General features: G+C 37.1%; 1 protein-coding gene across 3 annotated transcripts in view; it reads left to right on the forward strand.

The window, feature by feature from the left end:
- Positions 1 to 25889, forward strand: part of SLC6A11 (solute carrier family 6 member 11) — a 1657595-nt gene that overhangs the window by 1464362 nt on the left and 167344 nt on the right. For all 3 annotated transcript variants that reach the window (XM_044078040.1, XM_044078041.1, XM_044078039.1), the window contains exons 13-14: positions 10419 to 10519; positions 23178 to 23348. In XM_044078040.1, coding sequence (XP_043933975.1) covers positions 10419 to 10519; positions 23178 to 23348 — 272 coding nt within the window. The remainder of the gene's footprint in view (positions 1 to 10418; positions 10520 to 23177; positions 23349 to 25889) is intronic.

Genomic DNA, 25889 nt, shown 5'->3' on the forward strand with positions numbered 1-25889 from the left:
TTGTTTTATAGTTTATTGATTTTTTTATAAAATTTTGAAATGCTGTTTCCAGGTCATAGTCATTATATATGATCTCATATATGTATTTCGTAAATTTAGGTATTTATTTAAATGAAGAATTGTTAATTATTCTACTTAAATCTTGTGAATATGTCAGAATACTCTGTAAAGTTAGCCAGTCCTGTTGTGGAATTTTGTATGTTGTTTTTATTACTTGCATATCTAAAACTTTTAGTTCTTTGATACATTGGCGCCAACAAGCAAATCCTTCCTGTTCCCAGGAATTAATTCTCTATATATTTTATGTGGGAAGTTCTTTGTGACTATAAATGGTGTTAAAAGATCAAACCAGATTTTTAAATCTATATTTGCATTAATAATTTCCCTAAATGAGTCAATGTAATAATTAATCCTATGAGTTTTAGTGCGTTTAGTTATGTTATATTGCATACTAATACATATGTGCCATGACAAATTGTTTTAGCTGTTATTTGAAACTTTTTTTGTAAATCAAATTCATTTATTGATATTATAGTTAGTAATTCTTTCCAATTTGCAGAGTAATTTGGACTTATCCAATGTGAGATTGTTTTAGATATTGATGCTTTTATATATGTTTCTATATCAGAAAAGTTTAATCCTCCCTGTTTCCATGGTCTGATATGATGTATTAAAGCTATTCTGTTTCTTTTGGGAAACCATAAAAATTTTATTAGGCATGAATTTATTTCTTTAAATATATTCCTTTCTGGTAACAGATGTAGTAGGCTATATATAGGATCTTGGGCAGTAAAACCATTTTTATTAACTGTAATCTATTTTCAAATGTTAATATTATTTTGTTCCATTTTTCCACAGACATTTTAATTGTATTGATAATATTATCATAGTTTTTTGAGACTAATTCATTATTATCCTTGCATAACTCAATTCCTAGATATTTTAAGGTAGATTCTTGTTTTCCTATGATGTGATCCCCCTTAATCTGCAGTTCTTTTTTTAATTTAAAAATACAAATTTTGATTTTGATTTATTGAAATGGAGTCCTGAAGTCATGTGATATTTGTCAATTAATATATCTAATTCTTCTAATGTCTCTTTTGTATTAGATAATGTTAGTAATATGTCATCAGCAAATAGCATTACTTTAGAATTGTATTGTTGATAAACATCTATTCCTTTGATTTTTATATTGTTATGAATTGAATCTGCCAATATTTCATTAGCCACAGCAAATAGAATTGGTGACATGGGACAGCCTTGTTTAGTGCCTTTTGTTATATGTTTAGATTCAGAGGTAAAAGGAACTAAGTAGCCATAGGCTAAATTTTGTGTGTGTGTGTGTGTGTGTGTGTGTATATATATATATATATATATATATATATATATATATATATATATATATATATATATATATATTCTTTAGGAGATGAACAAATGATGCAGGAAATTCAAATAGTATTAGGATTTTGAATAAATAGTCCCAATTTAGGGAATCAAAGGCTTTCTCTATATCTAAGCTAATTATGAGTTTTCTTTATTAACATAATCTGTAAGAGAAATTATCCTTTTAATACTGTCATGTGTGTGTGTCTATGATATATAAATCCAGTTTGATCATTATTTATTGTTTTGGATAGTGGTATTTTCATCCTGTTAGTTAATATTGTCAAAAATATCTTATGGTCATTATTGAATAATGATATAGGTTTATATGAGGTACAGAGGTTTGAGGATTTGTTTTCCTTTAGGTTTGGTGTGATTAAGGAATATCTCCAAGATGGTGGTATTAAAGCATGTGACTGAATTTCTAATAGAGTTTTATGGAAGAGGGATAGTATATTTGAAGGAAGAAGTTTATATATTTCCATAATTATGCCATCTGTACCTGGAGATTTATTATTTTACCCTCTTTTATTATATCTGTAATTTCTTTATAGTATATGGGTGCTTGCAGATCTAGTTTTTCTGGTATTTTTTTTTATATTAGAACAAATTGATTGATATGTATATTTTCTTTTTGGAAATGTTCCATATAGATATTTCTATAGGCATCAAGATTGTCACCTATATCTGAAACATTTTTCCCTTTCTTTTCATGGAAGATACTTTTAATGTTATTAGCTTTTGACTGTATTTTGATTCTTGTGGATAAATTATGTAGATATTTGGGAAAAGTGGCCAAGGTATTAATTTTTAGTTTTTCTAAAACTAAACTAGTTGTATGTATTAGAATTTCATTGTAGTTATTGTTTAATACTTCTACTTCCTTTTTCATCTCGAAATGATTTTGATTTTTTTCAGCTTTTGCTGACAAAAGTTTAGACTGTAGATCTAATAATTTAGAATCCCATTCTCTGATGTTTTTATACCAAGTTAGGATTTTACCATATATGTAAGCTTTTAATGAGTCCCATATCATTATTTTATTTATTTCTGTGGTGTAACTAATATCTAAGAAGAACTGTAATTCAGATAATAATCAGCATTTGAACTCTCTAATTTTAGTTATATATGCTGGAATTCTGGAGTTAAAGATTAATGGTTTGTACCCATTTTGAATTTTAGTATCAATGAATTGTGGTCTGAAAAGGAGCAGGAAGTGATTGAGAAATTAATGATTTTAGAGTGTAAGCAATGGCCAGCAAATATTTTATCTATACTAGTTTGGGTATCAAATCTGTTATCTTGATGGGAAAACAACAAATCTGTTATCTTGATGGGAAAACAACAAAGATGTATCTTCTTTAAATTTGAAAGTATCTACAAGATGAAATTATTCCACCCACTTGTTTAAAGCTTTAGATACAGCAGATGTACACAGCATGAAATGAAATCCAAGTGTGTTTTAACAGGTCATGTTCCAATGCCTGGGAAGCAATATAGATTGGCCAGGCCATATTCTGTTATTATATTTAACTGTTACTAATGCCATAAGGCCTTCTTTATCTTCATACTTATAAATGATTCCTGGGTTATTCACATTTGTTTTCCATAAAATTATTACCTTTTTTGTCTTTGTCTTATAAGTGCATTGTGCCACTATCATATATTCCTTAGTATTCCATTTGTAATTGTCATTTGTTTTGAAATGAGTTTCTTGACAATTTGTGCTTTGTTCGGTTTTAAATATTTCAGTAGATTTGATCTCTTGCTAGGATTGTTTAAGTCACTGGTATTTAAAGATAATAAAGTTAAATCCATCTTGGGTTATTTAGACTATGTATTTTTTGTTTTATTGTGATTATTAAACATTTTCCTCTGATATCTATAAAGTATATGTTTGAGCTTTTAAAGGAAATTATCAGTTTTATACTTTGAGTGTTTACCAATAAAGTAATGTTTTGGTCAGGCATGCTAAAAATGTTTTTGTGAAATAAATTTAAATTAATAACTGTTAACAAAACTAAGATCCGCACTAGCCATGGAACGAAAGTCATTCCTAATCTGATGGATAAACCTAAATCCATCAGATTATCACTCATACCTTGACAATCCAGAACATCTGAGCGCCATAAATTGAATTATCATATGGAGAATATTTGTAATAGGAATAAGCAATATTTATATTATTTTGAACTGATATAGTACTATTGTAGATTAGACAGAATTCTAATGCAATATACATGACTACTTATTGTATAAGCAATTAATATTTACAAGAAAGATAGATGACAAATTCAGTCATAGTAAAGTAGGATGTATCATATATAAAACAAAGTAAAAAAACATCCAGGGAAATGAAGCGTTCTGTTCTGCTTTTAATCCAACAAATAGTGAACCAAATAAATGAATGCAATGTAAAACAACTTGAAAAGTAACAATGAGTAAACGTAGAAAATCACATGCATGTTTTTTGTCGCAGTAAAGCTGTAACTTCTTCATATAATACATTCCTAATTCCTTCTCTATTTATACAAATACATTTCCCACTTAATTCATTCTAACCTATTGGGCTTGAGGACAGTTTCAAATGTCATTCACAATTATCTCATTAAAAACTTCCCTTTTTCTTGAACTTATGAGTTTAATACACTTTTTATAAAAGGTGTGCTTGAACAACAAAATACTTTATAGTTACCATACAAAACCAATGAAAACTTGATTCCAATAAAAACATTTTAAAAAATAAGTTATATACATAGGTTAAAAACGTAGTTTAAAAACGTAGTTTAAAATCTTGAGATGTGTGTTTTTATTGTGTTGAGTTACAAAATGTTCAAGCTCCCTCTTGTGACCAAACATGAAAATTGCTGTTTAAAAACAATAAAAAATAAAATAAAAAAAGGGAAAAAAAAAAAAGTATTATTTTTTCCTTTTGTAATTTTCTTCTCTTTGTACTTTTTATAGTTTAGCAGCTCTCATTTTTAAGAAGGATTTAATAGAGATAGTATAATTAAGGCCTGGGGGAGATGCAGCTTCTAGTGTCAATTGCCACCACATTTCTTTGTATTCAATCCTCTCCTCCCAAAGGCCCCCCCTAATGTTTTTTTTCACCTCCTCAAGGACAAAAAGGAGAATTTTAGCCTCTCCACATTCCATGCTGTGTTTATACATGGCATTAGTTTCTCTCTTATTCTTGATGTCATTTAAATGTTTGTAGATCATTCTGTTTAATTTTCTTTCTGTCTTTCCAATATAGAAGGAGCCACAAACCTCACATATAACCAAATAAATCAGTCCAAAGGATTCACAGTTAAAAACTCCCTTACTTGTCAATAATCTAGCTGTACTTACTAGATTAACTTCACTTTTGTTGATTACATGCTTGCACTGACTAAAACGTCCACATCTAAATGTACCTATTCTTTGTTCGGTATTATTTTCTGTATCGTTCTCTAGCAAACTTTTTAGGTTAACTGAATTGCTATAAACAAACCTTAGGTTACTTGATGGAAGCCCTTTTAGGTCTGTAATACCTACAAATCTTGACTATTCCTTTTCAATTATTTTTCTAATATGTGGGGTACTCGCATTAAGCTCCAAAATCATGGCATTATTAAAATCTTTAGTACCTTGAGTTCCCTTTCCATATTTTTTGGTGATGTTTTCATTCATGTCACCTAAAATAGGTTTGAAATGTGAGTCCCTTTTTGTACTCACTTCTTTTCTCAGATCTTTTAACATTTCTTCCCTGAACATCTTGGTGAGGAAGTCCAATTCATTGTTGAATTCACATTCCTCAGATGTCATCCGGCTCCCCCTGACAAACTGTCCTTTCACTATGTTTTTCTTACAGTGAGAAGGGTGAGCACTGTTAAAGTGCAAAAAGGAATTTGTATATGTGTCTTTTCTAAATACCTTTGAATGAAATTGCCCTTCCTTTTTGTATATTTCTACATCCAGGTACTGAAGGGTGTCATTCCTAATATTCCATGTAAAGTCAAGGAAAGTTGTAGTCTTTTTCATCATATCCATAAATTCTATAATAACCTCTGTATCTCCTGTCCAAAAAATACATATAACATCCAGAAAATGCTTCTAAAGATACCAGGAGGTATTGAAAGGGGAATTTAAAACAAATTTCTCCTGCCATCTAACCAATACAAGGTTAGCATACGTGGGGGCACAAGCGGCCCCCATTTCTACTCCCTTGATCTGGTGGTAAAATTCTCCATGAAAAAACAAGTAATTGTGTTTCAATACTAAATCCATTAGCTGTAAACATATCAATCTTTCTTCATTATTAATTTCAGCATCTTCATATAAAATTTCTTCTAACATTTGTAACTCTTCTAAATGTGGGATGCTAGAAAAGAGATCCATCATATCAATAGTAATAAATGTAGTATGTGATGTTTCAAAATTCTTATCTATTTCTTTTAGTAGGTCCCAAGAATCCTTGAGTATGTTTTTCCTTTTAAGCCATATTTTCTTCAATTTTTTGTCAATCTGTTTGGCTAAAGGTAACGTCTTGGAACCATCTGTAGAAACTATTAATCTGAATGGGGGATTTCTCTCATTTTTATGGGTCTTAGGTATTCCAAACACTGATGGATTTTTTGTTTTTTCTACTATAAGATAGGTATATGTTTTTTGATCTATTAGTCCTTCCAACAGCAGATCCTTAAGGGCTATATCTATTTTGCTGAAACCAATGTTTATTTCATTTTTAGACACAGTAGCATATCTCGTAGTGTCTTTTAACAAGTCATTCATTTTTCTCTTTTTTCCCTTTTTTTGTTTTTTTGTTTTTAAACAGTAATTTTCATGTTTGTCCACAAGAGGGAGAGTGAACATTTTGTAACAACACAAAAACACACATCTCAAGAATTTAAACTATGTTTTTAACCTATGTATGTAACTTATTTTTTAAAATGCTTTTATTGGAATCAAGTTTTCATTGGTTTTGTATGGTAACTATAAAGTATTTTGTTGTTCAAGCACACCTTTTATAAAAAGTGTATTAAACTCATAAGTTCAAGAAAAATGGAAGTTTTCAATGAGATAATTGTGAATGACATTTGAAACTGTCCTCTCAAGCCCAATAGGTTAGAATGAATTAAGCAGGAAATATATTTGTATAAATAGAGAAGGAATTAGGAATGTATTATCTGAAGAAGTTACAGCTTTACTGTGACGAAAAACGTGCATGAGATTTTCTACGTTTATTCATTGTTACTATTCAATTTGTTTTACACTGCCTTCATTTATTTGGTTCACTATCTATTTGTTGGATTAAAAGCAGAACAGAATGCTTCGTTTCCCTGGATATTTTTTTACTTTGTTTTAGTGCTGGATTAACTATTGGTCGCTGTTCTTTTTTGATGTATATATAAAACCTCACTAAAAGATTATAGCACACAGGTATTTAACATATTCACCTTTATTGATGAAGTATTTCAAAATTTATTGCTTAATATAAATAGTTGATAATATTTATACCTAATGTTTATAATACAGTGTATTTTACTGGATATATCAGAAGTTATATTTCATTGTTTTCCAGCATTTAAGTAATCATTTTGTTTGTTGCTAACTTACTTAAGTTCATAGGTTCATAGGTTCATACTAGGCTGTCTGCCCTGGGGCAATTATAAGCCTAGCCCGATTCTCTATGGCTTACGCCACCCCTTGATTTGAGTATACTGTGCCTTTTTTAAGGTTTAGTTTACTGCACCTCTGTCTAATAGTGACACGGGAGTAATCCCTGGGAAAAACCTACGATCACCCATCCACTTATCGAGATTCTTCTTGAAGAGATTCAGTTAGGTGCTCTGCCTCACATGAACTGGAATTCTATTCCAGAGCGAAGGGAGCCTCTGGGTTATGAACCTGTCCCTCCAGCAAGTTCTATTTATTTCTGTGCTGAGGTTCAAGTCCCTCGAGCATGTGGCTCTAAGGGATTTAGATTTACTGAGGTGGAACATGTCCATTAATTCTGGATTTGACATAGCTTTGTATGTCAGGCATAGATGGCCTCGAAGTAGGCGGTATGCCACTGAGTAGAGCTGGAGTTTTTTTAACCGAGCAGCATATGGCATCTGTTTGAGACCCTTGATCCTCTTGGTGAGATACTTTTGGGGTCTTTCTAATTGCTGCAGGTGTCGGGTAAGGTACATCCCAAAAGGGGATTGGTATTCTATGATGGGCCTGATGAGGGATGAATAAAGGGGCACGATTACCTCTCTTGATCTAGATGTGAAACCCTTCATGATGAAGTGGGCTATGTAGAAGGTCTTTCTAACCACTTTGGCAATGTGGTTTTCAAAGGAGAGATTGCTATCAACTTGGGTCCCCAGGTCCCTAATAACTTTCTCTGTACTTAATGGGTTTCTGCCTATGTGGTAATTTGTGGGCACATTGTTCTTGCCAAAGGGTATGACTATACATTTTTTGGCATTTAGCTTTAAACCATGGTGCTGGCACCAGTTATCTGTCTCTGTGAGCCCTTTTTGAAGGATGTTTGTGTCAGCTGGAGAGTCGATTATGACACCCAGTTTGCAGTAGTCTGCGAACTTGGTGAGCCATAGTCCTCCCACATTTGCCTGTACCTCGGAAAAGTATATACTGAACAAGAGTGGTCACAGGACAGAACCCTGTGGGATGCCACTTGTAACCGGTTTCGAGTCTGACATGGCTCCAGCAACTCTCACTCTGTGGGTTCTGTCTTTGAGCCAGTTTGCGACCCATCTTGTGACATAGGGGTTTATATTTAAGCTGGATAGCTTATCTATGATGCCCGAGTGGGATATTGTGTCAAATGCCTTTGCAAGGTCCAGATAGGCTGTGTGGACTACCATCCCTTCATCTATGGATTTGGTGACTGTTTTGAAGAAGTCAGCCAGGTTCAAAGGGCAGGATCTGCCCTTGACAAAGCCGAACTGGGTAGGATCTAGTGTCTGTAGGTCCCCAATGTCTTTGTTTATGAGCTCCATGATGATCCTCTCCATAGCCTTGCAGTCTAAGCTAGTCAGGCTTATGGGGCGATAGTTTCCATGGTCCGTAGAGGCTCCACCTTTGTGGAGTGGGACCACTGTTGCTGTACGCCATTCTGTGGGCACATATCCTGTAGTGAGGCTGAGATTGTATAGCTGTTTTATTTGAGGGATTAGTTCCTCTTGGAGTTCATGTAGGACACAACCTGGGATGCCATCTGGTCCCATGGAAGCAGTGTTTTTTGCTTTGGAGAGGGCAGCCTTCACCTGAGCATCAGAGATGTTTGGGAGGCAGCCCTCTGCCAGGATAGATACTTGCTCTTTTGGGGGGAGGGGGTGGAGAAGTTTGCACTGAACCTGTCTGCCAGGATATTGACGATGTCTGTGGGTTCAGTGTATTTTTTGTCGTTTAGAATCAACTCAGAACAAGTCTGGGAGTTGCTTCCCAGGTTCCTAACATAACTGAAAAAAGCCTTATGATTGTCTTTGGTGTCCTGTGCAATTTTTCTCTCAAAGCTGGCCTTGGAGGATTTTATGAGGGATCGTAATTTTTTTGCTAGGACTGATCAGGGATGCCTTCCCTATTAGGGATTTTGCTCTATCATGTAGTAGCTTCCTCCTTCTGTTGTACAGTTTATTTATGGCAGGGGTCCACCAGACTGGACGCCTGCCTTTGGATGATTGGGTCTTGGTTTTGTTTGGGATAGCATGATCCATGCATTCCTGGAGATGTCCGTAGAATGTGTTTATATAGGATTCTGCAGTTTGGGCCGTAGTTTCCACTGGCCCTGGGGCCTTGAAGGATTCCACTTTGGTTTTGAGAAGTGAGAAGTTCACTTTTGAGAAGTTTTTCACTGTGGTTTTCTGGGCTGGGGGTGGGGTCGGGATGTGGACATCCAGTGAAATTAATTTATGGTCTGATCTTACCAATGAGGGATATACTTCTGATGTGGAGCATAGAGTCCCCATGTTGGTAATGATCAGGTCTAGTATGTTGTCCCCTCTTGTGGGAGTGGTGACTAGTTGTTCCATAGCATTTGAGTTTATAATTTCCAGGAACCTTTGGGCTAAGGTGCTGGGGCTTGAGTAGTGCTCCCAGTCAATGTTTGGGTAGTTGAAGTCACCCAATATAAATGGTGTTTGGAGAGATCTTCATGTTCTCCAATGTTTTCAGGAAAGCCGAATGGGATTCCTGACTTTGAGAGGGTGGTTTGTAGGATGCTATAAACTGAAAAGCAGTCTTGCCCACTGTTAGTTGCACATGGATGGTCTCCGATACTTCGTGCAATGCCACTAACCTGGAGTTGTGGATATCCTTGATAAATATGGAAACTCCCCCTCCTTTTGTGGTTCGGTTCCGGTTTTGGGGCCAAAAAGCATGATATGAGGTATAGCCTGGTAGTGCTGGGGTGCTCTCTGGAGCCTTGAACCAGGTTTCTGTCACTACACAGATATTGATGTTCTCCATACTGAGGAGAGCTTTGAGTGCATGCACTTAAAGCATCAGGTTTGTTTTATGTGAACATTGATGAAAGTTAGTGCATTTTAATTATCAGTGCATCCCTATGTTGTTGTTTTTGATGAATATAGTAGTTTCTTCTAAGTCATTAAATGTTCTCATCTCACTTGCAAAAAGTATTTTTACCTTGGCTGGAAAGGCCAGCAGTGCTTTAATGTTGTTTTGTTTTAACAGTTTTATTATTAGCCAGACTTTTTTCCTTTCTTCTAGTATTCTGGAAGAATAATCATTGTCAAACCTTATCAGGCTTTGACTGTATTTTAAGGGTGATTTTTCTCCAAGCAGATTTTAATATTAGTTCCTTGTCCAGAAATGAAAAAAAATTTATAACTATGGATCTAGGTGGAGTATTTGTTGAATTAGAAGCAGGTTTCCTTAGTGCTCTATGCGCCATTTCAATTCCAAATGAAAGTCCGTCTTTCAAGTGTAAAAATTCAGGAATCCAGGTTGTTAAAACTGAAATAATATCTTCATATGAAAAATAAAATGTCTCTAAGGCTGTTTTCTTTCCTTTACAATAGGAAGTGACCGTTTCTATGACAACATTGAAGACATGATTGGCTACAGACCTTTCCGGCTTACTAAATGGTGTTGGATGTTCTTCACTCCTGGTATATGTGCTGTAAGTAGTAAGAGCAACAGACTATATGAAATACGTTATCTTTCTCTGTTATCTAACGTAGATGCAGGGCAGCAGTTAAATGCACTTGCATGTGTACAGTTTGTTGTGGTTTTATATTGTATTGCTTTAGATTTGGAAGGTTAAAAAACATGTTAGCAAAATTTAACAGAACATTTTATTGGCACACTTGGAAAATTAAATATCACAAGAACCTAACAGTCTAAGACTCACATTTTGAAATTTAGCAGTGTTTTTATATATTTATATATATAATTCATTGCACTAAAATGCTGTTGATGGCTGCATTCATTAAAGGCCTGTATGATTTTATTCTTTTTTGGACTTTGTATCTGTTATATCTAATAAAATTATTAAAAGCTGATCCTTGGTCTGAAAAGCTTGTTTGCTGCAATGTAGGTATATTAGAGAGAGGAATAGATAGAAGGCAACTTTTACAGATAAATTTGGTATATTAGCCTTCCTGACAGCAATTTTTTTTTTCTACTTGTAGTTGGGTATGCATTATCTACAGTGCGGCTCCCCTAATCCCCGTGCTCCCCTAATCCAGGAGAGGTTCTATGTAAAGATGCCTCAGAGTTTTAAACCTTCCAGAAAAGGATGACCATCAAACTGTTTCACTGACAATGATGAGGAGTCCTCATGGGAAGAATTCCATCCTGGAAATGGCAGCTGTACTACTGGTAGTGGAGACATGTTATTTGCTTCGTAATGGCCCTATCTACTGCATACTGGCATCATTAGCTAAACACTTGATGCACAGAGCTTTGTGGTCTGTGAAATGTTTCCTCCCAGAGTCCTAGGGTAACTATCACTTATAGGCCATCCAACAAGCCCCACCTGCAGCTGCTCTGAGTTCTGATCTCCAGTAAGGTTATGACAGATGGTCTGCCTCATGCCAGCACGTCATCCATACCTTCTCTCCTGATAAAAAAAATGTCAACAGGCAGGGTGTCGTCATTCCTTTTACATTCCCATATTAGTTCCATCAGACACAGAAGCCACTAGACTCCAAAGTTTTATCATTTTACACTTTACAGGTGACATTTATCTGACTAACATCATTGGACTGACAACATCAAGCCAGATGGTTCAAATGACTGATTCTAGATGCCTAGTATGCACATTCTGGGACTTATGTAGCTTGAACTTGATGATATATAAGAACATTCTGTGATGTGTTTAACCATATCTTTCAAGTGTATTGGTCATGTTCTGAAGCATTTTTTTTTTTACAATTAATGTCATTCAAAGTTACACTGCTGATATTAAAGCTGCAAGTGGTTAAAGTAGTATAAGGCTGGAGTAGAAGTAGGCAGCAAAATAATAAAAGGGAAAAAGGATTAACTCCAGAGTTTAAAAAGGAGGAATAAATGATAAGAGGGAATAAAATGTTATGGAAAGATCATATGAAAATGAGACCCATTTTATAAAAACTGGACATAGTGCTGGGTAATGTATAAGCAGAAGTGTACAAATACATTTAGAAGGGGAAAGATCAGTACAAAAATGTATAAACAAATATTATGGAATTATGAGAAAGACAGATCAGGGAAGTAAAATAAGGGAGTAAGAAAAGCAGATGGATGGATGAAAGGAACAGACAAAAAGCAAAAATGATGATACATAGGCAAAGATTTTTTCTAAAAGAAAGGAAAGTGGACGTTCCCCTTATTAAGGAAGAGAAGTAAAACTCAAAGAAGGAAGAATGGATGATATTTTAGATTGCAAAGGAGACATGAAATACAAGCAAGACGATATGGTGGAGGTGGTATAGAATTTTGTAGACAACATGTGAAAAAATGAAAAAGTAATTTTTTTTTAGAAAATGAATTAACAATAGAATGAACAGAAGAGGTAATAAAAGACAGTAAGAATGAATCAGCACTGGTATTGCATGGTATAAGTTGAGTGTTATAAGGAAATAAAGACAAAAGGGAAGGTTGCTCTTAATATTAACTGAATGGATAAAAGAAGGTGTAATGGAAGATGATACATGTGAAGTGATTAAAGTTTATATGGAAAAAGGAAGAATAAAAAGGTATAAAATGGTAGCCTATGACACGAGGAAATACTGCTTATAAAATATTTATGAAAATACTATTAAACAGATGGAGACAGTATTGGATGACATAGTAGGAGCTGGATCTATGATGTAAAAGTAAGAGTGGTAAAAGAAATGTTGATTGTAGTGCAAGAAGTCGAAGAGATGATACTGAGAGAAAAAGGAAAGAAGTAAGCCTGATAGCATGTCGCACAACTAAAGTGCACCATTAAGCAGTGCAGAAGATTTCTGAGGCTTATGGCATAGGGGAAAATATTATTATAATAAAGAAATATTATGCAAATTCATGGGTATCCTATATGATAAATGGGCAGATGGGAAAAAAGTAAGTATTATGAGAGGAGTAAAACAGGCATGCCCAGTGAGTGTGTGTTTATTTGTATTAGTGATGAATGCACTGGTACAGACGTATGTATGAAATGAGGGAGGCAAGATGGGAGAGGGAAGGAAATGTTATATTGCCAATATGTATGATACATGCAGATGATTAAATTAAAAAACAACGGATTGATAAGTGAGGTTGTAATAAGGATCAAAAAGCTGTTAAAAAGCTGGTCTGTACTTAAATGAAGTATAAGGGATTTGGGAGTGACATTTGTTGAGTAAGTCAATGGAGAGAGAGATACTGGAACAAATAAAAAAAGTGCTAGCTTAGTGAAAATGTTTCTATTCATCATTTCAGAAAAAAATTAAATATGTCGAATATTTATGTATTGGGAAAAATAGCACATTTTTCCCATGTGGTTCCACTATGAAAGTCGACTGGTCAACAGAACAACAAAAAAAAAAATGCCCAAAAACCAAAATGGTGAAAAACACGCCTTTTCTTGTTTTTGTTTTGGGGGGGGGTGGATGCAAGCCCCAGACTACCTGTACTTATATTTACCAACATGAAGAAGGGAGAAATCTCCCTAAAAAGCAAATCATGACTGACACACAGTTATAAATCACACTGCAGTTTTTAAGAAAAGAAGATGGTTTGAACCAGTTTGAATTAAAAAAAAATCAGTTGTGCATTTAGCATATATGCAGTTATTTTGAGTACTGAAAAACTTAAAAGAATGAAATATATGATAGTTAAGATGTCATATGATAATATAAAAATGTATGAGAAGAAACATCAGTGAAATGAAAATAAAAAGGATAGGTTGGAACCAAAGAATATGAAAATAAAATGAAATTTTGGAAGTTAAAAGTAAGAGGCTGATGGGGAAAAAGAACAGTATAATATGATTTTAGACGATTTGTTTCTGGAGTGATTAAAAGAAGATGAAGAAAAGGCAATAAAAGACAGAAGATAATGGGAGTAGGTGGGTGGAGGAAAGGATGGGTGGAAGGTTTTAGTTTGTGGAGTAACTTTTTATTCTTAAAATGTTGATGAGTAGTAATTAGAATGTTTCTGATGGTCTACAGTGGTATTCAGATCTGTATTGTAGAATTATTTTGAGCTGTAGCTGACTGTGTCAAGGACGTATTTGTTAAAGGTAGTGGCAATATTTGTACCTATTTCATGTGAAAGTGGCTTGGGAGTGGTTGGGTTTCAGAAAGGATTCAAGGTACCTCCAGTATTGTTTGGGATTATTGTTATGGTTGCTTAGCAGTTGACAGAAGTAGGATTTATTAGTTGTTCTGATAGTGTATTTGTCTATTTTGGGTGTTTGAGATTGCTTTCGGTGTTCTTAGATCTAGTCTCTGTGTATCACACATTGCTTAATTGTGCTAGACATCTATGGGTTAGTAATATTTCTGAACTTTTTTCTGGCAAATTGCAACACTGACCTTAAAACTGTGAAGAATATTTTATTGCAGAAACTGACAGTGTTGTTTAGATGGAAAATTTTTAAGGGGTATCAGTTACTCTGCTTAAGCAGACTACTGAATATACCATGAAAGAAGGTCTTGTTATAGTGAACCCAGATGAAATGTTATAGTTTTAGAAACCCTTTTGCTGACCAAGTACCAAGAGCTAGGTGAAGATTATTAAGGCAGTCAAGGAGAATACCAGATGAAAGAATATAGGTTGTATCAGTAATTAATATCTAGCCTATTATACTTCTGTCCCCTCCCCCCAATGTTTTATCTAGTCTGAAAAACTCAGTTAAGAGTTGTACAAAAAAGCTCTTATTTGTAGTGTTAGGCATGAATTGCATATGGACCAGTCTATATTTGTATCACCTAGTATGAGACTATGATGTTTTAAGTATGATGAGCTTTAGGACATCATTTCTTCCAGAAAGGAAATGCTAGTGTTGCTTATAGATATTATCTATATGTAGCTGCAAATGTTTATGCATAATTTGGTAAGTATGGTTTTTGATGAATTACTGGAAGGAAGTTAGTTGTGAAAGAAGCATATGTTGAGAAGCTTAGCATATATTATGCATATTCCACCTCCTTTTCTCTTAAGTCTGTAAACTCAGATTTTATTGTATCCAGGTGGGATGATTTTATCGTAAGAGGAATTAATCATGTTTCTGTTAAGAATAAGATATATTTTCAGTGCAGGAGTTGATGCATTATATCTTTTGTTTAGTGTGGTGAAGCTATTGAGTCCAGAGTTTGCCTCATGGTCATCACATTTTAGCAGAAGTGCCAGAGAGACTGGGAATTGTTCGTAAAATTTAAGATTTTTTTAGTAAATATGTCAATGTTTTTTTGGTAGGATAATTATTTGAAAGTATTTTAGTTGGAAAAAAGAAAGGTGATTTTTATGAGACATGTAATAGAGTGACTGAAGATTAAAGCACATGCCCTGTTGAGTTTTGCAAGTGGAAGTGAGGATGTGTTTAAACTGAGTAGTGGAATTTTGTTAACCAAGACATGAAAATCAATGGAAAAGAAATTAGTGTATTAGCTGACATAACCAGTTTTAAAGAAATGTACTGAGCATGTTTGTTGTTAATCATAACAGCATCCTGTTCTTTTGTGATTTTTGGTATATATAAGGGATTTGCTAGGATTACATTTTTCTGTGTGATAAATTTTGATATCCTTAAATGATAGGATAGCATTTTTTCTGTGCAATAGGGGATTTTATAAGTGAGGAGTACTTTAAAAGTGTCAATCAGCACTGATTGGATGATTTTGCTATGGACTGGATGGTTAGTTTGAGTGAAGTATGAGAGTGAACACCTGAGGGCAGCCAGGAAAATGGGGCTGGGGGTGGAGGAGTAAAGCAGGCAGTAGTTGAACAGGTGCCATAACCGATCTGTATGTACATTTGCACATGATGGATCAGCTAGTTATGGAGGAGTCACTTTATTAGTATCAGAAAAATGCAGCCTTAAGAAGCTAAACACATAAGACCTGTCTATAAACTTAAATATGTTCAGGAGGTTCATTATATTCTTCAGGATAGCAGTGCTTTAAGTCACTACAGTGGAAATATTTAGCCATCCTTCGTGTGTGAGACATGACCCCAACAGCACATATGCCTCTGTTTCAGGGGGGGTGAATATGGAGGTGGTGCCCACCCTCTTATGCACTGTGCTGTTGGGGATCTTGCCCTTCCACGAGATGCCAAATATGCGCCTAAGGCAGCGCATATGGAATATGTTGAGCCGCTGCTCCTGTTTTGAGCACAAAATCCATGTTTCACTGACATAAAGTAATGTGCTCAAAACACAGGCTGTGTAAATCCACACCTTGGTATGCACAGTGAGCTTGTTATCAGCCCATATTCTCTTTGTCAGCCTGAAAAAATGGTGTGCCAGCTTCTCCAGTGCACTTGTTGATCTGACAAAGTCGAATGCCTTGGTCAGATCAATGAAGGCAATATACAGAAGTTTCTTGCATTTTTCATGTAGTTGCCTAAATGCAACAACCTTGTCTGTAGCAAACCATTCAGTTCTGAATGCACGCTGAGACTGTGGGAAAACTCTCTCTGCAAGAACGTGGAGCCTCTTCAGGACAGCACATGCAAACAGCTTCCACATGGTACTAAGAAGGGAAATGCCACGATAGTTATCACAATACCTTTTAGTCACCCTTGTTCTTAAAGTAACTACATTAGCATCCCTCATATCTCACAGTATATGTCCTCCTAGCCAGCACTGGCAAAGTATTGCATGCAGCTCTGAGATTAGAGTACCATTGGCACATTTAAGGATTTCTGAGGGAATACCATCTTTTTAAAGGACTTTTCCTAAAGAGAGTGCCTTTAGCATGTCATTGTGTCCTTCCTAGGTGGGCTCAGCATCAAGTTCAGTCATAGCTGGCTGAGACTCGATGACATTCAGGGCTCTGTCTGTAATTATGATCTCTGGTGTGATTAGTGTTCCACCCAGCATCCCATCTGCTTGTTTTTCATCTTCAAGACTTTGCCTGTGGTAACCTTAAGTGGGGTGATCTTCCTTTGTGATAGACCCAACTCTTGCTTGATCCCATCTCACATTCCTCATTTGCAGCCTACTGAATTTTGAAACAAAGTTAGAGCCAATGATCATTAGCACACATCCAAGCTACCTGGTGCACTTGACTTACATCACACCAGAGTATCTGCATGTTCCCCTTCATTGGGAGAGGCCCTGTAAGCAGCCAGTGCCTGTCTCTCTTCTCAGTCGGGGGTGTCAACACTTCAGTCCAGGTTTTAAACCAGTCAGTGCACTTGACTGTCTTCTTCCTACAAATAGATATCGCAGTACTATAAATAGCATTCCATAGTCTGTCCTGTCTCTTGCTGATGTCAGTGCCATCTGGATGGGACAATATCCCTTCAAGTGCTTGGACTAACATTTGAAGTGTCACAAGTCTTGTGTGTGTCAATGAGTGGTTTCCCTTTCTTTTTAGAGTGAAAGAACCTTCACAGTTGAAAGTTCACCTTACTACACACAAGCAAGTGGTCAATATCACAGTCCACACTGTGGTAACTGCATATTACCCTGACACTACCTAAACTGCTGCATTCGGTGAGGATGAACTCAAGTTGGTGCCAATGCTTTCATCTTGAGTGTCACCACAAAAGTTTGTGCTGGGGCTTGGCATTGAAGATTGTGTTGGTTATGCAGTGGTCATATTGGAAACAAAGTTCAAGGAGATGCGGTCTATTTTCATTCATCTTTCCTGTTCCGAAATGTCCCAGATGGGATAGCCAGCTGTGATGCTCACTGCCAACTCTGGCATTAAAGTCACCAAGAATGAATAACGATTCATGGGAAGGGACCTCACTGATGGCAACACTGAGTTCATCAGCGAACTTGTCATTGTCTTCCTGATCTGAAGTTAAAGTAGGAATGCAGACACTGAATATTCTGACCATGTCCACTGGTGCCTGTACCTTAATTTTCAACAGTCTCTCATTTCCCACATTTGGGGTATGACTGAGCCAAGGAGGTTTTTTCTGATCGCAAAACCAACACCATGTTCCCTGGTCTCTTCTGGAGGCTTGCCTTGCCAGTCCTTCTCCCTGAGTCATCCAAAAGACAACAGCTTTGTTTCCTGAAAGGCCGTAATGTCCATCAGCAATCTGCTCAGTTAATTGTTAATTACTACTTTCTTCTAAGCATCTCTGATGTTCTGTAGAGCTTCCATAAGGCCTAGAATCATTGTTCTTAAATTCCATGGTCACAGCCTAAAGGCTGCTTTATTTTGTTGCTTTTTTTCCCCCAGGTTTATGGCTAACAATCTACTTGTTTAGGGTTCCCTAAGCCCTACACACCCAGTGGAGCAAGTGGACTGCAATGAGGCAGCACCAATTTGGGTGGAGGCTGCCCAACATAAGGTGGCCAGTAGCTGCCCATTGAGATCCAAGGATCTCTCCCACCATTTCAAGTAGCTCCTAGCACCTCACTCAATGCCATTTGAGTGCAGTGGTTTAATAGTGGTAACTGCTGCTTCTTGTGTTGTGCCACCACTCACAAAGTGATGCCGGACTGCCCTCTCAAGGGTGCAGGCCTGGGCAAGTGAATTTTGAGAAAACAACTGATGGCCAGCAGCAGGTTCCTGCTCTCCATGCCAGTGATGCAATCCAAGGGGAAGGCAAGGCCAAAATAACTTGGCATCAGTGTTGTCACAGGAGCTGCCAGAATGAGGACAAATACAGCCTCAAACTGCTTTAGGGGGTCCATCAATGGATTTTCCATGGGGTTTACTTCCAAAGCCTTCACCATGGCTAGGTATTGCTGCAAGGCAGTAGAGGTTTTAAATCAGAGTTTTCCTTCTCCTAGATGGGCTGCCTTTCCAGACTGATGAGCTTTACCTGCCCAAAGCACCTGGTCTTAAGGAATCAGTCACCTACCTTCACCCCTTCTCCTGTCAGTACAAACAGTTTCACTGAGCTTAGAGACTAAACCACACATGAAGGCCAGGAGTTGGATTTGGATTGTCAGATGCTATTAGAGATGCATGGCATGGGAGCATTTTATAGATAGTGGGAGCTTGTCCCAACTACCTCCCCTGGCTATGATAACATTTAGAACGTTTTTTTGTCTTATTTACATCATAAGTCATAAATCACCATTTAAAATCTGAAAATAAAAATGTTTTATTGTCTCTTGCTTTGCCTTGCTTATGTAATGTTTACCACTTTCAGCTTGACTGAGGGAGAAGAGATGCTACTTAAAGAGTGGTACAACACAATGCAGAGACTCAGAGAGCTTTTTGTATGGTGCTCCTGTGAAGTGGAGTGTCTCTAGGGAATCCCCCAAATTTACAAAGGTCTGAAGTCTGTAAAGCAGTTTTGAAGGACTGTTTGTTTATGTAGTGTGCGCTTGAATGGTGTGCAACTGTAGGATGCCTCTTACAATGCCAAACCTTGAATGTCTTAAGATAATAAGGCAGAAATCATAACCCAGGAAAGTACAACAGCCTGGAAACCCAATTCCTGAAATAATACTGAATGTTTATATGAAACCATATATAAAGCATTAACTTAACAGAGGGATATTATGCTTTTTTAACCCCCTTGTTGGCATTGTGCCAATACGCTCCACCACAAAAATATATATGCTCTAAACCAAAGGAATCCAAACATGCATCTAGCGTAATACATTCATGCACAAAATAAGTATAAGCAGCATTTGGCTTACAAAATACATTTCTGGTGGGTGTGGAAGGTGCAACTCCCACATGGGAAACAGGAAGTCACACTGTAAAACTTCTTTTTCATTTAGTATGTAACGTTCACATTTTGATTGTCCTTTTCACACATCTGGTATTATTTCAGTATTTTAACTCTAAGTCTTTTGTAGCTTTCTGGATTCTGGTTTCAATTTTCTGATTTTCAGTTCCTTAGGCATAATTTTTATGACAGAAAGCTGCTGTTGTAAGAACGTTTCAGTGTATGTAAGACCGGTAATATTTAATCTGAATGTGATGGCTGTATCTTGTGGAAAATCATGTGTGTGTCAAATATATAGTCTTTTGTGAATGTAATGAAGAATGGCAAATAGAATTTTGTTGTGTGGTGAACAGAGTTTGTGAATAAAAGGAGTGTGCGATCTGATTAATATGGCCTTGTGCAGAGGTATGGCTCTAGATTGGACATTTCTAAAACTGTATGTGTCTTTTTCTCAATGATGATAGTGACCCTGAAATTAGAATAGATATGCACAGGTATGTGGGAGCATATCTCCACAAAGGGTAAATCTAGCGAATAAATTATGCTGTTTGTATTAAATATGTATTTTGTGCAGTGGAAAATGCAGGTTTGTATATGCATGAGTGCATATGTATGCTTGTATGTATGTGCAAGTAAGTGTGTGTGTGTGTGTGTGTGTGTGTGTGTGTGTGTGTGTGTGTGTGTGTGTGTGCACACACGTGCATTTGTATGTGTGCTCACATGTGAGTATATGTATGTGTGAATGTGTTCATAGGTTCATAGGAGTATACTTAGGCTAACGACCACTGTAGCCTTTATAAGCATAGCTTAGCAACCAAAATGTATTCCACAAGTTATTGTAATTCAGGGGTTATTTTAACGTGGTGTATATTTGTCAGGGCATGGTTTAACAGCTGCATCTGTCCCATCAGAGACATAGGTGTCAGACCAGGAAGGTGAATTTATGTTTTTCCATTCACTAATTCAGGTTGCACTTGAATAGAATTAGGGATGGGAAGCCCATTCTAGAGAAAGGGCATTCTCTGATATGCACAACTGTTCTGACAACATATCCTCTTTAAGTCACAAGCAAACTTTGGATGTGTGAAAGCAGGATTGTCAGCTTGGTGTTAAGGGCCTGGCAGTACGCAGGATGGTCAGCTTGGTGTTAAGGGCCTGGCAGTACCCAGGATAAGCAGATTGGTGTAAAAGGACTGGCAGTACCCAGGATGATCAGCTTGGTGTTAAGGGCCTGGCAGTTCCCAGGATAAGCAGATTGGTGTAAAAGGACTGGCAGTACCCAGGATGGTCAGCTTGGTGTTAAGGGCGTGGCAGTACCCAGGATGGTCAGCTTGGTGTTAAGGGACTGGTAGTACCATTTTTGTAGAGCTATTCTATAGCTTTTTCTATATGTTTTTTTCTGGCTGAAAAGCATATTTTCTTCTTTGTGAGAATAACCTTTTCTGTATTTGTTACCCTATATTCTCACTGGTTATAGCTAGTCTTGTAACTACTTGAAAGCTGTATTCACATTTTCTTTAGGACTCAAGATTAAAGTTATATTTGATCTTTTATCGATTACTGTGAAGTTATTACTCTAGCTTAATTACAATATTTATTTAGTAGGTTTCAGGTTTTCTCATTGTGCTCAGAGCTAGTTCAAAATGATGTGAAGATTACTGATCCTACAGACATTGCCAACATACTGGCTGACAGGTTCAGTGCAAACTTCTCCCCCCTCCCCCAGAAGATATCTATATACTAAGCGATTGAGCCCCCCCCCACTCTCCAGCGCCCAAGTGAGAACTGCTCTCTCTCAAAAAAAACAAAATCATCCATGATGATGGTGTGGTGCTGTCCCTGTGTTGTGCTCCATGAAAACAATGACAGCTATTAAACCAGCTAGGACAGCTGTTAATCAAGGTCTTACTTACCTCTGGATACTGGGTGGCTGCAAGCAACGCAACTTAACACTCACACCACTTCACCGCCGCCTGACCCTGGAAATTCCCATTATAATTAAAGCCTTATCTGCAAAGCCAAGCCAAAGAGAGAGAGGATCTCAATGGACTAAATGGACCCTAAGATTTAAAATTGATCAGAGATCCATTGGCCCTGTTGGGGCAGATCATCAGATTTTGCATTGGTTGACTTTTGAGAACTTTTGAAAAAGTCATTGATGAAGACAGTCTAAAGAACAGCCTTACAGCCATGCTAGCCTAGCTCATACCTACCCCTATCTACATCACCCCATTCGGGTATCATTGAAAAACTCAACCAAAACTCACAACCCATACATCACAGATGGCTTGCAAACAAGACAGGCTGGGTCAGAGCTGCTGCTGCAGACTCAGAGTCAGACTCAAAGCCAGTCACAGAGCACAGGGTCTCAGTCCTCACCTTTCCAGTGTCCTGGGCCTTTTTCTGTTTTACTTCTCTAGTTTGGCAGCTACACAAAGGAGTTGAGCTGACAATGTTTGCAGATGTTATGCAAACAAAAGAAACTGATGGCATGACACAGACAGAAGAGACCAGAAATATCTCAGAGAAGTAGAAGAAAACCAAAAGTGGCCAATGCCAAGCCACTAAAAGTTAAAAACCAAAAAATAAAATCACCAATAAATAGGAAAAAAAAAGGTTCGCAAAAAAAAGAAGTGCACACAGACAACAGAAGAGAAAATCAGGGGCCTGGGGACCCCAGGTTGGTATGTAGTGTCCTACCACACCATAGAGAGCTTCTACATTGCCCACCTTCACACCAAGATTCTCCTTTCTCCATCAGGGGAGGTCATCTTGAGTAAGTCTCAGACTCATGAAGGAGGCTCATCAGACCCTTGACATCACCTCATCAGACCAATGAAACATTTGTACACCCGACACTTGCAGCATATGGAGAGGGGATAAGTCAAAATGAAGTACAAAAAAAAAGTTCCTCCTCAAAAAAAAGGCGCACTCAAAAACCTGTAATGCTGAACTCCAGAAAGAACCCCCAGCTCTTACCTCAAAACCAGCCCCCCCTAGGTGACCTTGATGAGCAAGGATAGGCCCTGAATATCAAAGATAAACCGTGATGATGCTAAACCTTGACCATATCTAGCAACACCACCTAAAACCGGATTTAAACCATTTGGACAACCAAATAGTGCTAAAGGTAGGGCAGGGCGCCAAACAAATGGGGGCACCTGAACTGTGAAAAAAGAAATCTTGACTGATGGATGCCTGATTCAGATCCCAGAGGACTGTCATCTAAGAGTCTTCGATACCCATGGGAGATAAATGTATACCCAGGCCCATACCAAGGGGCAAAATAATGCTGACAAGAGCCTCAGCAAAATAGCGGCCTAAGCCAGATAGCATAGAAATGGCTTGCTATGGCTTGTAAACACCAAGGCCTAGGCCTAGCCTATGCCTCTGGCAGATAGAACACTTGTTTTTCTTTATTTCTGCCTTATTTCTGACTTATTAATACAGAAAAGTGTGTACCTTAAACAGCAGTAAAACATTCAAAAATATTTATATTTGTTTTCTTGTCTTTGCAGGGTACTTTCATCTTTTTCCTAGTGAGGTATAAACCATTAAAGTACAATAATGTATATGTTTATCCAGACTGGGGCTATGCAATAGGTTGGATGCTGGCCCTCTCTTCCATGATGTGCATTCCAATATGGATATTTATCAAGATATGGCAGACTGAAGGAACCTTATTAGAGGTAAGCTGTCATTTACTATAATTCTTATTTCATTGTTTCCTTACTGCATTATTGCACTGGTATTTTAAGGTGGTGATTTATGCTATGTGCAAAGACTTCCACACCCTTGGTCAAAAAGGCACTATGGGGTGGATAATGTTTATGCTGTCTTTACAAACTATTAAGGGGTGGCATTACTGACAAATCCAGCACTGATGCAGCTGCTACACATTCACAAGTCAAACAGCATGAAGGCCACCAGATCTAGGGATGTAAACTTAGTCAACAACATAGATATGTGCCTCAGAGATCGCCCCTTCTTTGCAACAGGCTTTCTATTCAGATTAAGTAGAGCCCTTTCCTGGCCCTCTTCAAATGCATTTTGGATCAATGGATGGGGAATCCGAAATCCACACCTGTGGTAGTGCCTCTGTTCCTTATGGACAAGGGCACTCTGTAAGATATTTGTGCATAGGCACGTATCCATGTCATTCTCTTGGCAATAGGGGATATAGATTTGGTAAAATCAAGTTATATTGGCTATGACTCTTAAGCCATTAGCCTGGTAATCTCCTATGAACCTATTAATTGTCAGGGCTGCAACTCATTGATGGGTGTTTCTCAGAATATTTGCTGGCATGATTTCAATTAAGTCAATGCAGTCATTCAAAAGTTTTGGGGAAATAATTTAAGTGTGCGTGTGTGTGTGTATACATATATATGTATATACACGGTTCTACCTCACATAAACGAAACACCACAACACCGACAAATGCCAATCACCACACATAATAAACCGTACAAAAAAACAATCCTACCATGCCCCACAACGAAAATAACCGATGGTACACAAACACGAAACCTCACACCACTTCACACACCACAATCAACAACAAAAAACATTCAATCCAAAAAACCACATACACAACAAGTTGTACCAACAAAAACCAAACCACATACAAACCCACACATACACAACAACCTACAACCCTGACCCAAACCCTAACCAAACCCTCACCTAACTTCCACTTAAACACTTACCTGACCTAACTCTAACTCCCCTAACTCACCACTCCGCCTACTCCCTAACCCAAACACCTCTTCTAAACCCAATTACTACTTCAACCCTAACACAATCCTATACCCTCTTCCCCCCCTAACCCAAACTAAACACACCCTTTCATACCCCACCTCTTCTTCCCTTTCTCAACCTCCTAACTCACTTAACCCACCCCTTATCCTACACTTACCTTACCCCTACACCTAACCTATTCACGTATACCTTACTCAATCAGCTCCCCTCCATTTTCGCACGATCATCCGGTTAGCTTTCATCATCCGTCGGTCGGTTCTCGTGCTCTCTTCTTGTTCTTCTTCTGGCTGTCTTTCTCGATCCTGTCGCCTGTTGATCCTCTGCTCTTTCCACACACACACACACACACACACACACACACACACACACACACACATATACACACACACACATACATACATATATAGTAGGGTGGGGGGTAAATCCCCCTATATATGGGATGTGGGGTGCAATTTTCCTACAAAAAAATTGTGATCACTTTTACTGATTTGATATATCCAATTGAAGCTTTATCCGATATTAACTTTTTCAGATGTAGTTAAATTATATACAAACAGGATATTAAATTACTTGGGCACGTCTTAGACTGTAATTATAAATGGTGTGCTAAGAAAATGCATCTATGTGTATAGGAACATAACTGGAATTAAAATATGTGTCAGATGATTTCTTATACAGGTGCCCATTTACTAGTAATAAGACTAGTGAGATGTATATATTTCATATATATGCATATGAAATAAAACTATGCTAAGCAGCATACAGATATACTGCCACAGTCTTGCAGACATTTGCAAGATAACACCTAATGTACACTACAAGTAGAATTTTTAAGACACAGTGCTGGAATAAGAAGTCTAATAACTCAATACAATATTTTCCTGGCAGGCTTAAAATTTAGGTTTTTAAAATTAAGCCAAATGTTTTTCTCATATTTCTTTCTTTTGTGGTACTGGGCCACTCTCTTACCTCAGTAGCGGGAAATAATTTTTGCACAGTCCATCTGAAAATGCACAAAATCACACTGTTTAACCTTTGTCAGTTAGCAATTCAATTGCAGCTGAAACCTTTGAGTACTGTGCTGTTGTACAGTCAGTCTACTGAAGAACGTTACTAGCTATACTGATGTTTATTTAATCACGTTTAATCTTCCAGAAACTACTAGGCACAGCGGTTCTATTCTTTGGTAACCCAGGAGTGCTAGACTGCATGTGTTCTTACTCAGTGTCATTCAAGCTGCAAGACTAGATTGAGGGGATCATGCAAAAGCCGGAGCTTGTTAGTAGGTTATAGCCATAACCATCTGCATTGTACTACTAGGAACGTATTATAACAAATGTCCATTAGACTCACAGGGTGGCATTGCAGCTTGCCTATATTGTTGCTTTTAGCAGGTAGGTGGAACATTCCGTCCATCTATGACTTCAGTGGTGTTCAACATCGTTGGTGCAGCAAAATGTAATGTTCCA

This window comes from Protopterus annectens, chromosome 7.part0 (genome assembly GCF_019279795.1).
Source record: "Protopterus annectens isolate FY-2018-M chromosome 7.part0, PAN1.0, whole genome shotgun sequence".
Lineage (NCBI taxonomy): Eukaryota > Metazoa > Chordata > Ceratodontiformes > Protopteridae > Protopterus > Protopterus annectens.